At 48.7% G+C, this 14,432-nt stretch overlaps 1 protein-coding gene across 1 annotated transcript in view; it reads right to left on the bottom strand.

The window, feature by feature from the left end:
• Window positions 1-14,432, bottom strand: part of LOC114590317 (uncharacterized) — a 44,306-nt gene that overhangs the window by 18,480 nt on the left and 11,394 nt on the right. The window contains exons 2-4 of the mRNA XM_077923565.1: window positions 6,218-6,940; window positions 5,983-6,106; window positions 3,854-5,114 (exon numbers count right to left, since the gene is read on the bottom strand). Of these exons, the coding sequence (XP_077779691.1) occupies window positions 3,854-5,114; window positions 5,983-6,106; window positions 6,218-6,940 (2,108 nt within the window). The remainder of the gene's footprint in view (window positions 1-3,853; window positions 5,115-5,982; window positions 6,107-6,217; window positions 6,941-14,432) is intronic.

Genomic DNA, 14,432 nt, shown 5'->3' with positions numbered 1-14,432 from the left:
TTCATCTTGTATACACCTAGGGCTTTTTTTCAGCCAGAACTCTCCAGAACTCAGTTTTGGCACCTTTCAGGCGGCCGCCATTGCTATTACAGTCAAACTTCGGCTCCCGACCAGCCTCGTTTTCGAATGATTCAGCTCCCAAATGCCGAAAATCTGGAAGTAAATGTTCCAGTTTTCAAACCATTTTTGGAAGCCGAACGTCCGACATAGCTTCCGCTTGAGGGCAGGAAGCTTCTGCAACCAATCGAAAGCCACGCCTTGGTTGTCAAACGTTTCGGAAGCTAAACGGGCTTCCAGAATGGATTACGTTTGACAACCGAGGTTTGACTGTATAAGAGGCGTTCACAGTGAGTTCCAGCACCTCTTTTGCTGGAAAAACAACACTGTATACCACAGTGAACTCTATAAGCAGGGCTGGAGAATCTGTGGTCTTCCAGATGTTGGCGGACTCCAAGACCCAACAGCTCCAGTCAGCATAGCCAATAGTCATGCATGATGGGAGTTGTAGTCCAATTTTACCTGGAGGGCCACTGGTTTCCCACCCCAGCATTATGTAATTTCCCCATAAAGCTCCGTTCTCTTCATCCTGGAGGGGGACAGTTAAGCCGTCTCCTTCCTTCCCTCCCCATCCCAGTTATTTCTGGGAGCACCACTTTATCCAGGACACGCCAACTGTCCGCTTTGGGGCAGGCCAACATGTCTGTTCATTGATGGACAGCTGTAGGCAGGCTTCAAGTGATGTGACGTGTGGTCGAATCAAGAAGACAGCACAGAGTTTGTGCTTCTCCTCACATTCACCTCAAACTGGACCTGTGCAAGAGACGTGTTTGGTTGCTAATGTACAGTACATGGACGCCTGAACCGGGCCAGAGAATCACCCTTTCTCCAAGAAAAAAATGCACATGCACCTAACCTGCTTTTATAATTTTCTCACTCACATGCACTTTATGCAATTTGCTCTCCACTCCTTAGTCCTCCTCTTCTTCCAGTACCCCCATACTAAGGTCACATCCACACTAGGCATGGACAAATATGTCAAGTACAGTTTCTCATTTCCCCCCAATCTTAAATTCATTTCTCTGCTTTTCCACATCAGTTTGCAATTATCTCATCTAAAAAAAAGTCCTCATGAAAATTCATCAGCATCTTAGTGTGAATTTCTCCTAATATATACATTTTTTGCATGTAATTTTGCCTAAAACGCACATTTCCCCAAAGCAATTTCCTCTAATATAATTCATTTTAATGGTATTTTCGCTAACATGTGCATTTATATGCACACCTTACCCTAGCATATGCATTTTGTACACACTGTTTGCCTGCACAACCGCATGGCAAAATTCAGAGAAGTGCAAAGTTCAAAGGATGGCTGTGTTTTGGATTGCGCATTGTTTCAGAAGACGCAAATTAGGCAAGTTCGCCTTTAAATGCAAACTGAATCCAACCTCTCCCCCATCCTTAACCCACACAGTGCATTCAGGGCACTCTTACACCACTTTAGCAGTGATAGAGAATCCTAGGGACTGTAGTTTGTTAAGGGTGTGGGAACTGTTCCATGAGGACAACAGCAGCCTTGACAAACTACGGTTTCCAGGACTCGAATGGTTTCTCAGCCCTGCTTCCACATTTGCTGTATATCAGAGATGGGGAACCTGCAGCCCTCCAGAGGTTGCTGAGACTTAAACTCCCATGATGCCTGTTCACTGGCCATGCTAGCTGGGGCTGCTGGGAATCGGAGTCCAGAACCATCTGCAGTCATGTTAACCCCTCCCCTCCCAAAAAATCAATTCTTTAACATAACAGGGTGCTCCTAAGCACATGCCAAGCCTAGATTGTTTCCAGTACCAGAACTGAACTGAGCTTACAGTCTTTCTATACCACAGTCCATCACTACTTAGTTTCTTTCCATTTTGGCAACCCAGGAGGTTTCTTGGGAGTTGGGTATGCTTAGCTGTTGCTACTGTAAAACAACCAGGAGTCCGAATCTATTTGTCAACCTGCTGCAACTATCACCACAATCCCAATCGACCTTCTGCCTCTATAGGAAACTTTCTCAGCCAGAGGCCACAGTCCCTCGTGGGCAGCCTCCCAGGAACTTCAAACTAGTGGCAAAGGAGCCTGGAGGGCCGCATTCTGGACCCCAGGGGCTGAGGTTCCTCACCCTTGCTCTACGAAACTATAGATTCCCTTGGCTGATTAATACGACGGGTCTGGAAAGAGGCTTGAATTAGTTGGGCCAAGCAAGTGAGCAGCAAGAGCTCAACATTCCTGCATTGCAGGGGGTTGGACTAGATGACCCTTGGGGTCCCTTCCAACTCTACAATTCTATGATTCTGTGTTAAGACTGGGGGCAGGCACTTCTGCTGTGACCTTGAAAGCAGTTAAAGGTTGATCCGTCTAGCACTTTACGTCGTATTTCTGGGTGGGGAGGGGACCATTTGCGGTGCTCTACCAGCAACATGGCCTTGACTATTTGGTCAGGCCCTCTTCAGAGGAGGTCAGTGCAGCATGCATGCAAATATCCCCACCCACCCAGGCAGAAAAATGAAGGGCAGAGGTGAGCTTGCCCTAGATTCATTTGGGGCAGGGGGACAAAAATAGGGCCACACGTCACAGGCTAGAGGTGGTGAAACACAGTGGGACTGTATGAATTTGTTCTGCAGCAGAGGATCGTTTGCCTGCAAGAAACTTGTGGCGCAGTGGTTGGGTGGCAGAGGAGAATAACAGTTATACAGGTCTCCTGCCATCCCATAAAATACTTTTGCTTCTACAAATCTACACCCTGCCAGCTTTCCAATGACAAGGGAAGGAGGACAGAGTTATCAGAAGTGTTTTCAAACTACATCCTGAGGTGCAAATGGGAATGCTTGGCAATTTTTCAGAAGAGAAGAAAGGAAATGGAGGACGAGCTGTCCTCTGAAAGGACCAATATTCTCAAAACCAATGAAATGCTCATCTATAAGAGTGGGTTGGGTGTGCTGAAAGACACCGTCGAGCTTCAAGGCAGTGACAAATTTAGAGGCCCAAAAGGCCCAGGCAGGTGTTTCCATGCAAACTATGTGTGGGTGGGTGTATGTCGTAATAAATTTCCCAGTATCCTCGGCAACATGCTCCCATTTTGTGGCGGCGACTGCTTCAGCGGACGAGTTGCTCTGGACAGGTTTCCATAATGGAAAGCTGCCTTGAGAGACACTGCCTTGGAAGAGCTGAATTGTTCATCTCCGTGCCGAGTCCTGCCCACCCTCCACCTTGGCCATTCTCTTCGGCAGGGATAGGGAACTTCCAGGTGTTGTTGACTCCCAACTCCCATTGGCCCTGGCTGACATGGCCAGCAGAGAAGGGTGATGGGAGTTGCAGTTCAGCACCAGGCAGAAGGCCCCGTCCCTAACCCATGCATACCTTGTGTACTACCAGTGAGCCACAGCCCTTCCCTTGACCTCAGGGATGGTCCGCAGAGTTTGCTAGCTGGGAATCACAGGCAGGCGGCAGGCACCATAAGAACAAACCTGCCTTTGTGCCAAGTCAGACCACAGGTCCGTCTAGCTGAATGTGCGCTGGGAGATCTGCACAAACCACAGGCCTAGCCATGTTGATGCCCATCACACCAGCAAGCCTTAACAGCCAGGATGAATGACCAGCCTTTGGAGGAAACTTATACCTATGGAGAGAAAAAATATACGTGTCTTCTTTCTAAATTGTAAGAGAGATTCCGCGCCTTAATGTTATGTGTAGAGAATAAAAACGGCCCTCGAGATTACAGAAGCTAAGGCCATCCCTGATTTACAAGATTCCTGGCCGGGGCGATGGGTGAAGGAGGGCCGGCCTAGTGACCAAAGCCTCTCCCCGCTCTTACGCGCATTTATATGGCTCCTCTCCCGTGTGGACCCTCTTGTGACTTAGGAGGTGGGAGCTGGAAATGAAGCACTTCCCGCACTCCAAGCACTCGTAGGGCTTCTCCCCCGTGTGTACCCGCTTATGGCTGACGAGGCGAGAGCTCGAGATGAAGCTCTTGCCGCACTCGGAGCACTCAAAAGGCTTCTCTCCCGTGTGGGTTCTCTTGTGTGTGATGAGGGAGGCTTTCTGCCGGAAGCTCTTGCCGCACCCTGAGCATATATATGGCTTCTCTCCCGTGTGGATCCGGCTGTGCGCCGTCAGGTTGGAGCTCCGGCTGAAGTTCTTGCCGCAGTCGGGGCACTTGTACGGCTTCTCGCCCGTGTGGGTCCTCTTGTGGTCGGTGAGGTGGGAGCTGCTCCCGAAGCGCTTCCCGCACTCCAAGCACTCGTAGGGCTTCTCTCCGGTGTGCACCCGAATGTGGTTGATGATCTGCGAGCAGGCGCTGAAGCTCTTCCCGCACAGCGTGCACTCGTAGGGCTTCTCTCCCGTGTGGGTCCGCTTGTGGGTGATGAGGGAGGCTTTCTGGTTAAAGTTCTTGCCGCAGTACGAGCAGCTGTAGGGCTTCTCTCCTGTGTGGACCCTCTTGTGTGTGATGAGCTGGGAGCTGGTGCTGAAGCTCTTCCCGCACTCGGAGCACTCGTACGGCTTCTCGCCTGTGTGGGTCCTCTCGTGGGTGATCAGGGAGGCTTTCTGGTTGAAGCTCTTCCCGCAGACCGCACACTTGTGAGGCTTCTCGGGCATGTGGGTCTCCTCGTGCCTCATGAGCTCAGAGGGGTGCGAGAACCAGGTCTCGCACACCGAGCACTTGTAGGGCTTCTCCCCAGTGTGGATCCTCTCGTGGATCACCAGGTGGGTTCTCTCGTAGAAGCTTGCCCCGCAAAAGGAGCATTTGTGGGGCTTTTCAATCGGCTGCATTTCCTGATGGCCAAAGCTCTGGCAGGAGCTTTCCCCCGAGTCAGCATGCCTGTGGGTTCCCTCCTGGGAGGAACCTTCACGTAAGCCCCTCTCGCCTTCCTCAGAAAGCTTGGCGGCCTTCCCAGGAGGGCTTTCCAGGTGACCTTCTGGCCCCTGGCGACTTTCAGTCTTCCCGTCCATCTCAAGGCCCTGGAAACCTTTCGCTTTGGCTCTTTCCAGCGATACCCCACCAATACCCACTTGATCAGGCCGGTCGGCCTGAAAGGATGACTCCTCGTCATCGTCATCTTGCACTTGCTCATTGCCTGTTGGAACACAAATACAGTGGTACGTCGGGTTACATACGCTTCAGGTTACATACACTTCAGGTTACAGACCCCGCTAACCCAGAAATAGTACCTCGGGTTAAGAACTTTGTTTCAGGATGAGAACAGAAATTGTGCTCTGGCAGCGTGGCAGCAGTGGGAGGCCCCATTAGCTAAAGTGGTGCTTCAGGTTAAGAACAGTTTCAGGTTAAGAACGGACCTCCAGAACGAATTAAGTTCTTAATCCGAGGTACCACTGTAAAAGAATCGTAGTGAAGGGCCCTGCTGCATCACCCCAGAGGCCAGCTTCCTCTTTCCCACAGTAGCCAACCAGGTACCCCTCTGGCAAGCCCACAAACAGGATGTGTGGGCAACAGCCTTATTTCTTCTTTGACCTCCCAACAAACCATGAGATTCCATTTAGCTGACACCGACAAGCTAATTCCACAACGGAATACTGTACTGCGTTATTTTATTTATTCCAGCGATCCCCACCCTTACTCAAAAATGAGCTCAAGGTGGCGTTTCTCCAAGGAGTTCAAGGTGGTGTACATGTTTCCCCCCCTCCTCAGTTAATCTCCACAACAACCCTGTGAGGTAGGCTAGGCTAAGAGGCAGTTAATTGGCCCAAGATCACCCAGTGAGCTGTATGGCTGAATGGGGATTTGAATCGTGCTCTCCCAGGTTCTAGTTTGGCACTCTAACTACTCTGCTACACTGGCAAGCCTGTGAGGTGGTTTAGACTGAGAAAGAGTGATCAAGGAGACAGCAGGGGACTTCAAGTCTGATCATACCTGAGCACTGGACATATTGGCTGGGGTTGGTGAGAGTTGGAGTCCCTCACCCCTGGCGTAGCAGGAATACTTACCAGACAAGGTGGCCTCCCAGTCATCCTCCTGCTTTTCCTCTAAGGGGAGCTGCATCTTCAGGACAGCAGCTGGCGAATGATCTGACATGGGAGAGTTAAATGGCTTCTCCAAGGAGCCTGACAGCTATTTTTTTAAAAAAAGAGAGAGATGCATAATGGTCAGACAAGTATAAAAAACATGAGCGCTGCAGGTACAGTTACCACCAGCCCCAAACCCTTAATCCAAAACAATTGCCTTATGTTCGGGTTCCTCGGACTCTTGCAGGTACCGCTCTGCCAGGGCTACAGCTCGGGTGCAAGTCTCGGGGCCCTGGTCCCTGACCCAGCTCTGCATTTCCGGAGGCAGGACAGTCAGAAACTGCTCCAAGATCAGGAATTCCAGGATCTGCTCCTTGCTGTGAGTCTCCGGCCGCAGCCACTGGTGGCAAAGTTCCCAGAGCTTGTTGCAAACCTCTCGGGGCCCCTCGGCCTCCTCATAGCAGAAGAGGCGGAAGCGCTGCCGCCTCATCTCGACGTTGACCAGATCCTCGTCCAGAACCTCCTCCTTCACTTTCACCGGTGACTCTCGGCTGCTCTCGTAGGCCTTGCTGTTGTCTCCACTGAGGCCCGGGGGGCTCTGGTCCATGCACTCGACCTTAGGCCACCGGCCACCTTCAGCCCCTCCCTTGAAGGAGGTCTGGAAATACTTGGAGTCTTCTCCTAGTGAATACTGGGGTGGTTGGGGGTTCCTCCATCCCGAACGAGAGGGCTGCATCGCCTTCAAGAAGTCCTGCAACTGGGACTCCCAACAATGGTCCTCCGGCTCCCGTTTAAACTGCTGAGGCGTGGCCCCTTCCATCAACTCCCCGGTGGCCCCGACCTGAACGACGTGAAGGTCTCGGGCTCCCCCCTCCAAAGTCTCCCGTGGTTCGGGTCCTGCAGGTTCCTGTTCCTCCATTTTGGTTTCCGAATCCAGCTCCTGAATGGGAAAGAGGGAAAAGTAAATTTTGTTATGTATCCCAAAAATGGAGCAGGAGGGCGACTACTGAGAGCTTATGCTGAATTAAGAGCAGAAGAAGAACCTTGTGTCTAAGACCCCATGGAGATGTCTTGGAGAGAGTGATGAGCAGGAATGGGAGAAGATTTGGGAGCTGGAGCAAGCTGGGAAATGAAGAATATGGGACCTCAGGAGGAGGACCCTGAGCTTCATGTCAGTGGCCTGCAGTGTGTATGTGGATTTGTGGTTGAAAACAAGAGATAGCCAATCCATCTCATTAAATATTCAATGATTTTTAATTGCAGGTCAGTTGCTTCTTTTATTTCTTATAGATTGGGTTTCATTACATCACAGTTCTAATTCCATATATTTCAGCACATTACGACTGCTGCAACACCAATTTCAAGCAGCAGCACCCTATATTCCTAGCTCAGTGGTCGAGCATCTGCTTTCCAGGCCAAAAGTCCTGGGTTCAATACTGGGTATATCCAGGTAGGGCTAAGAGAAAGACCCCTCGAGAGCCTCTGCTGGTCAGTGTGGCCAATACTGAGCTGGATGGGCCAAGATAAGGCCACTTCCTTTGTTCCTAGCTCTGTCCCATCATACTGAAGTTGGGGTAGGAATTTCACATCCAACCTCTGCTTCAGGATGTCCCACGATGAACAGCCCACCTCTCCCTTCATCACTGGTTCCATCTGGACAATGGATCCCCATGTACCTATGGGGGGGAAGCCACTCTTTATCCTGCAGATCTTTGAACTGCCCTTGGGAATGGATTGATAACCCATAAGGACATAAAAGGTCCGTATAGTTAAAGCCATAAGGTCCGTATAGTTAAAGCCATGGTTTTCCCAGTAGTGATGTATGGAAGTGAGAGCTGGACCATAAAGAAGGCTGATCGCCGAAGAATTGATGCTTTTGAATTATGGTGCTGGAGGAGACTCTTGAGAGTCCCATGGACTGCAAGAAGATCAAACACATCCATTCTTAAGGAAATCAGCCCTGAGTGCTCACTGGAAGGACAGATCATGAAGATGAGGCTCCAATACTTTGGCCACCTCATGAGAAGAGAAGACTTCCTAGAAAAGACCCTGATGTTGGGAAAGATTGAGGGCACAAGGAGAAGGGGACGACAGAGGATGAGATGGTTGGACAGTGTTCTCGAAGCCACAAACATGAGTCTGACTAAACTGCGGGAGGCAGTGGAAGACAGGAGTGCCTGGTGTGCTCTGGTCCATGGGGTCACGAAGAGTCAGACACGACTAAACGACTAAACAGCAAGAAGAACATAAAAAAAATACTAGAATCGTAGAGTTGGAAGCAGCCCCAACGGACATCTGGTCCAACCCAGGAATCTCAACACATGGTCCCCCATCCAATCTGAAACCATAGCAGACCCTGCTTAGCTTTGTGAATGTGCTAGCAGTTTTATTGCTGCACCACCAGATGTGCTTAAGAAGAACCCTGCTAGATCAAGCCATTGGCCCATCTTAGTCCTATTTCTTTCTTTCCTGTTTATTTATTTTAAAAAATATATATACCATTGTATTACAGGGGTATAGAAAGCCATAAAACCATACAGTAAAATAATGATAAAAAGCAAGTTAAAAGTTCTCATGATAACCAACCACACGCCTATGGGAAGCCTGGAAGCAGAACCCGAACACAAGAGCCCTCTCCCCTTCTGAGGTTTCCAGCAACTGCTATTCAGAAGCATTGCTTCCTCCGACTGCAGAAGTAGAACATAGTCATTCAAGTTTCTTCCAACGCTGGCAATGAGGCTCCATCCATGCCGTCCAAAGGCATTTCCACACAGCAGTTCAGTGCGAGCTCAGTGCTGCGAATGCGTGCAAGTTTTGTGCAGCATCCACACACAACATGGGATCATCAAGATGCCAGCCCATATCATTTCCACATTTAATCTGATTTTACTGTCTCTGTCGAAAATCCGCTAAGTAAAAAAACACAGAAACAGCAAATCCAGATTAAATGGTGAGAGTGGACAAGCAAAATGTGGCACAGCGTTTCGATAACGACGTCATGTTATGTGCCAGCAGCTCCAAGACCACAATAAACTGCTCTGTATAAAAACATAGCCTCTTTCAGCAGTTCCCCCTGCATTGCAGGGCGTTGGACTAGATGATCCTTGTGGTCTCTTCCAACTCTACAATTCTATGATTCTCCCCCCCCCCAACCACTTGAAAACTGCTGAGAGTCTTGGCAGACCAGTTAATGGGTTTTTTTCTGTCCGTTGTAGCAATTGTAATGTGCTGTGCTAGATGCTGCAAGATTTTAACTGTATTTTTATTGCTTCTTTCATTATTTAAATTGTATTTTATTTTTTGACATCAACTACAATAGAAGGTACAATAATACATAAAAAATACAATACAAAAGCAGCAATAAAAATACAATTAGAACTCAACATGAATATTTAACGCACTGCACCCACTGTTCACAGTTGTTGCACCCGCTGTTCTACACATACACAGCAGACCACCGGATTGAAGTCCACAGGCCACAGTCTGGTCTGGTCCTGGTCTATTCAGGGACACAGAACATAGGAACTACCTTATAATGAATCAGATCACTGGTCCATTTAGCTCAGGGATCAGCAAACTTTTTCAGCTGTGGGCCAGTCCACTGTCCCTCAGACCTTGTGGGGGGCCGGACTATATTTTGGGGGAAGAAATGAACAAATTCCTATGCCCCACAAAGAACCCAGAGGTGCATTTTAAATAAAAGGACACATTCTACTCATGTAAAAACACGCTGATTCCCAGACCGTCCACGGGCCGGATTGAGAAGGCAATTGGGCCGGATCCGGCCCCCGGGCCTTAGTTTGCCTACCCATGATTTAGCTCAATATTGTCCACACTGACTGGCAGCAGCTCTCCAGGGTTCCAGGCGGGAGAGTCTCTCCCAACCCTGCCTGAAGATGCTGGGGACTGAATCTGGGACTCATGGGCACACACCACAACCTCTTTTATTGGTTACAACAAAATGCATCTTCCAAGCCTAATTTAAGTAGGGGGAAGGGGATCTAGCAAGCACCAATTAAGGCCTCTGCAGAAACCCTGTGTGCTCTTGGGTGCCGCGTTGTCGACCCTTGAATAACAAAGCAACAGTGTGTAAGACAATTGGAGGGACTGCTAACAGAACTTCAGCAAAGATCTAAGAACATCAAGTTGCTAGTTTGTGTGTTTTTGTTTTAAAGAATAAAGAACCTTCGGCTACACACACACAATACATTTAAAGCACCCATTACTGCCTCTCAAAGAATAACGGGAACTGTAGTTTATCTCTCACATAGCTGCAATTCCCAGCACCCTTACAGACTGTTCCCTGGGTTTTAGGGGGGGATGTCATGTGCTTTAAACCTATGGAGTGCATACAGCCTTAGCACCAACCGAAAGGCAGAAAGAAAGGCCAGGTGAATTTTTCATGGGAAGGGCATTCCACAATTGTGGGGCCACCACCAACAAAGGCCGCTTCTGTCATCATTGCCCATCTAATTTCACAAATGGAAAAGGGCAGAGCACAGGACCTCCGAAGCTGATCCTCAGTGCCCACTAGTTCACATGGGTGCAAGCGATTACTGAGGTAACCTGGCCCCAAAGCCATTCCAGGTCCTTAACAACTAATAACAGCCATTCATGAAATAAAGCTCCAAAACAAAAGCAGACAACCATTGCAGATGGAGCCACAAAACTCCAAATTTTAGGCACCAGATCTCAAGCCTGTCAGCAACATTTTGCATCAATTGGAAGCTTATGAGGCATTGGTTTTATCTGTTTTTTAAAGCAGCTTCACATGAATAGCATTGCTGTAATCCAGCCTGGAAGTAACCAGGACACCGATAACTGATGCCAAGGTCCATCTTAAAAGATGAAATAAATGTGTATTAAATAACGTGCTGGCTCACTTTGGCGTTGTGAGACAGACTCCCTTCCCCCTATCCTCTCCCAGGCCCCATCTGCACTATGTATTTAAAGCAGTATTATATCACTTTAAACAGTCATGGCTTCCCCCACATAATCTTGGGAACTGTAGTTTGTTCAGGGTGCTGAGAATTGTTAGGAGACTCCTATTCAACTAACAGAGCTATAATCCCTGGAGTGGTTTAACACTCAGTTCCCCTTCCCAGGGAACTCTGGGACTTGTAAGGGGAATATGCGTCCCCCGACAACTTCCAAAGGGCCAGTGACCAACACAGACTAGCAATTTTCAAAGTTAGTACCCTTCTCGCATTGTCTCATCTAGCTGGCTATGTTGTCCATGGAACTCCCCGCAAGAGGATTCGAGGCATGGGATGCTCTGTTCAGCTCATGCACTGTGCTGGCCAGGCTGGGGCCTCGCCATCCTGTCCTCTTTGAGTGCACCTGAGACACACTGCCCCACCTGCCTGGGGGAAGATCAGTGGCAACAGGAAGTTGATCCCCCCAGCTCCCCCCAGCCCACTGCCCCAGGAAGCTGGTCCGCCATTACTGATCCTCTCGCGGAGCTCCGCTTCAGAGGGACTCCAGGATTCCCCGGGGCACAGTTTGGAAAGCCTCCGATTTAGGCCCTGCCTCTCGGGGTGACAGCCTGCCTCTCTCTCAGTCCTTCTGCAATAACAGTTCCTGGTGACCGTGCGAATCCAGACCGCATTAAAGCACCCATGTCAAACCACATGGCATCTGGGCACACAAGTGCTCCGAGTCGAATTTTGCACACTTTTAAGTTTCTCCAAGGACCCCCTGCTCCTTCCCTCCGGCACTAGTTCCCCATCTCTCTCGTCTCTCCCATTCAGCCCCCCTCCCGCTGCCACTACTTTGTACCTTGCATCCGGGTGTGTCCCCCCCCTTCCTTCCTTCCTTCCTTCCTTGAACTCACCCGCGCCTTGCAGCCTTTGTGTCTGCCACAGCCCTTCGATTGCTCCCAGGTTGGGAAGCGAGATGCAAGAGGCCGTTTCTCATGTCAGACCGGAGGCGGGAGGCGGGACGAGAAGGGAAAGGGAGCCTTCCTCCCCCCCCCTTCCCCCCTCTCTCTCTCTGCAGCTCTCATCTCAAATTTCCACAGGCCTTTCTAGGAACCAGAGCTTCTTGGGTTTAACCCTCTGAACCACTCAAAGTAGGAAAAACAACAACATCAACAGAGGAGAACAATTGCAGAGGGATAGTGGCCATGTTAATCTGTTGTAGTCAAGAGGACTTGACTTGCAGTCTTTTAAAGGCCAGAAAGTGAACAGTTGCTGGAGCTTTTCTTGGACTACAAAATGCCACACACACACACACACACACACACACACACACACACACACAGACACAATGTTGCTTTTCTAGCCCTAGTGAAGCCGCTCTCAAATGGTCCCCCCCCCCAACGTAAACATCAAGGAACGAAAATTAAAACTAAAGCCTTAAAAATAAGAAGGGAACAGAGTTCGCACTCCTCCAAAAGTCCTTTTTATTGTGCATGGCTAATGTTTCGTGCCCATGATGCTATTAGGGTGTCCACATACTATTCCACTTTCAATACTGTTTACATCTTCAAAGGTTTGGAGGCAGAAACACTGCTTTATTTGTAGTCACTGCATGTCTTGTGGCTTACTGCTGAAATCCTTTAACTTTTCATACCACAAATGTTCTGGAGTATTATTATTATTTTTGTCCCACTTTGGATGCGCTAGAGCCCCTTAAAAGGTAAAGGTACCCCTGCCCGTACGGGCCAGTCTTGACAGACTCTAGGGTTGTGTGCCCATCTCACTTAAGAGGCCGGGGGCCAGCGCTGTCCGCAGACACTTCCGGGTCACGTGGCCAGCGTGACGAAGCTACTCTGGCAAAGCCAGAGCCGCACACGGAAACGCCGTTTACCTTCCCGCTAGTAAGCGGTCCCTATTTATCTACTTGCACCCGGGGGTGCTTTCGAACTGCTAGGTTGGCAGGCGCTGGGACCGAGCAACGGGAGCGCACCCCGCCGCGGGGATTCGAACCGCTGACCTTGCGATCGGCAAGCCCTAGGCGCTGAGGCTTTTACCCACCCGCGTCCCTTAGGACAGCAATAATGTGGTAGCACTGGAGAAACATTATTTAGCAAATGTTGTATTTCAAATTGCTGTAACCTGCCCGTGGGCCTTACAGTGAAGCGTGCATAATGAATAACAACTAATAAAGTAGAATAAATCCACCAGCAACAAATAAAGCAGAAAAAATTCATAGCTGATACACCCTGATCAGTCACATCTGCACAATATATTTAACACACATTTACACCACTGAATCCTGGGAACTGTAGTTTACCCAACATAGAGCTACAATTCCAAGCTCTTTAAAAATACAGTTTTCAGGTTTCTTTGATGGGAAGCCATGGCTGCTTAAAATGGTATAAGAATGCTTTAAATATATTATTATTTTATTTCATTATTATTTATTAACTTTGTATACTGCCCTAGGACTTGCTGATCAGAAGGTTGGCGGTTCGAATCCCCGCAAAGGGGTGAGCTCCCGTTGCTCGGTCCCTGCTCCTGTCAACCTAGCAGTTCGAAAGCACGTCAAAGTGCAAGTAGATAAATAGGTACCGCTCCGGCAGGAAGGAAAACGGCGTTTCCGTGCACTGCTCTGGTTCGCCAGAAACGGCTTAGTCATGCTGGCCACATGACCCGCAAGCTGTACGCCAGCTCCCTTGGCCAATAAAGCGAGATGAGCGCCGCAACCCCAGAGTCGGTCACAACTGGACCTAATGGTCAGGGTCCCTTTACCTTTATACTGCCCTTCATCCGAAGATCTCAGGGCGGCTCACAGCATCAAAATAAAAGATAAAAACACAAAATACATAATAAAAACAGGAAGCAAAACAAAACAAAACAATAACACCCCCTTTCCCTCACCTCCAAATTTATAGGGAGGTCCATATAACACAGGGAAGTGGTACCCTCCAGATGTTCCTGGGCTAAATCTCCTATCATCCAATGGCCAGGGATTATGGGAGTTGAAGGGTCATAGCTTCCCAATTCCTGATATTGGAGAAAGCCACAAATCTATTGCCAATCCATGAAGCGTTGTTTGTTACATCTTAGGGATGGGAGATTCAGCAAAATCAGCTTTTCTCATTTTCTAATTTTCCAGACTTATATTCCGTTCTCCACATTTCCACATCTGTTTGTGGTGTGTGTGTGTGTAGCCCTTATGAATATTCATCAGCATTTTTATTTCTCCTAATATATGTATCTTGGTATGGTGATTTTCCTAATATACACATTTTTATATAGCAATCCCCCCCCCCGCAATACAATGCCTTTTTTGTATACTATTTTAACTGATATATGCATTTTACTGCGCACTTTAGTCCAGTAAGTATGAATTTTTGTAGAAGTCACTCAGCTAGAGAATTGTGCTTCAATATTAAGTACAAATTTCAGAGTACAAATTTCAAAGGACAGCTGTGTTTCCATTTTCGTATTGTGTCAATGTGAATTAGGTAGCTTAATATTTAAATG

The sequence above is a fragment of the Podarcis muralis genome, chromosome 2, assembly GCF_964188315.1.
Source record: "Podarcis muralis chromosome 2, rPodMur119.hap1.1, whole genome shotgun sequence".
Taxonomy (NCBI): Eukaryota; Metazoa; Chordata; class Lepidosauria; order Squamata; family Lacertidae; genus Podarcis; species Podarcis muralis.
This window is presented reverse-complemented; position numbering and strand designations above follow the sequence as displayed.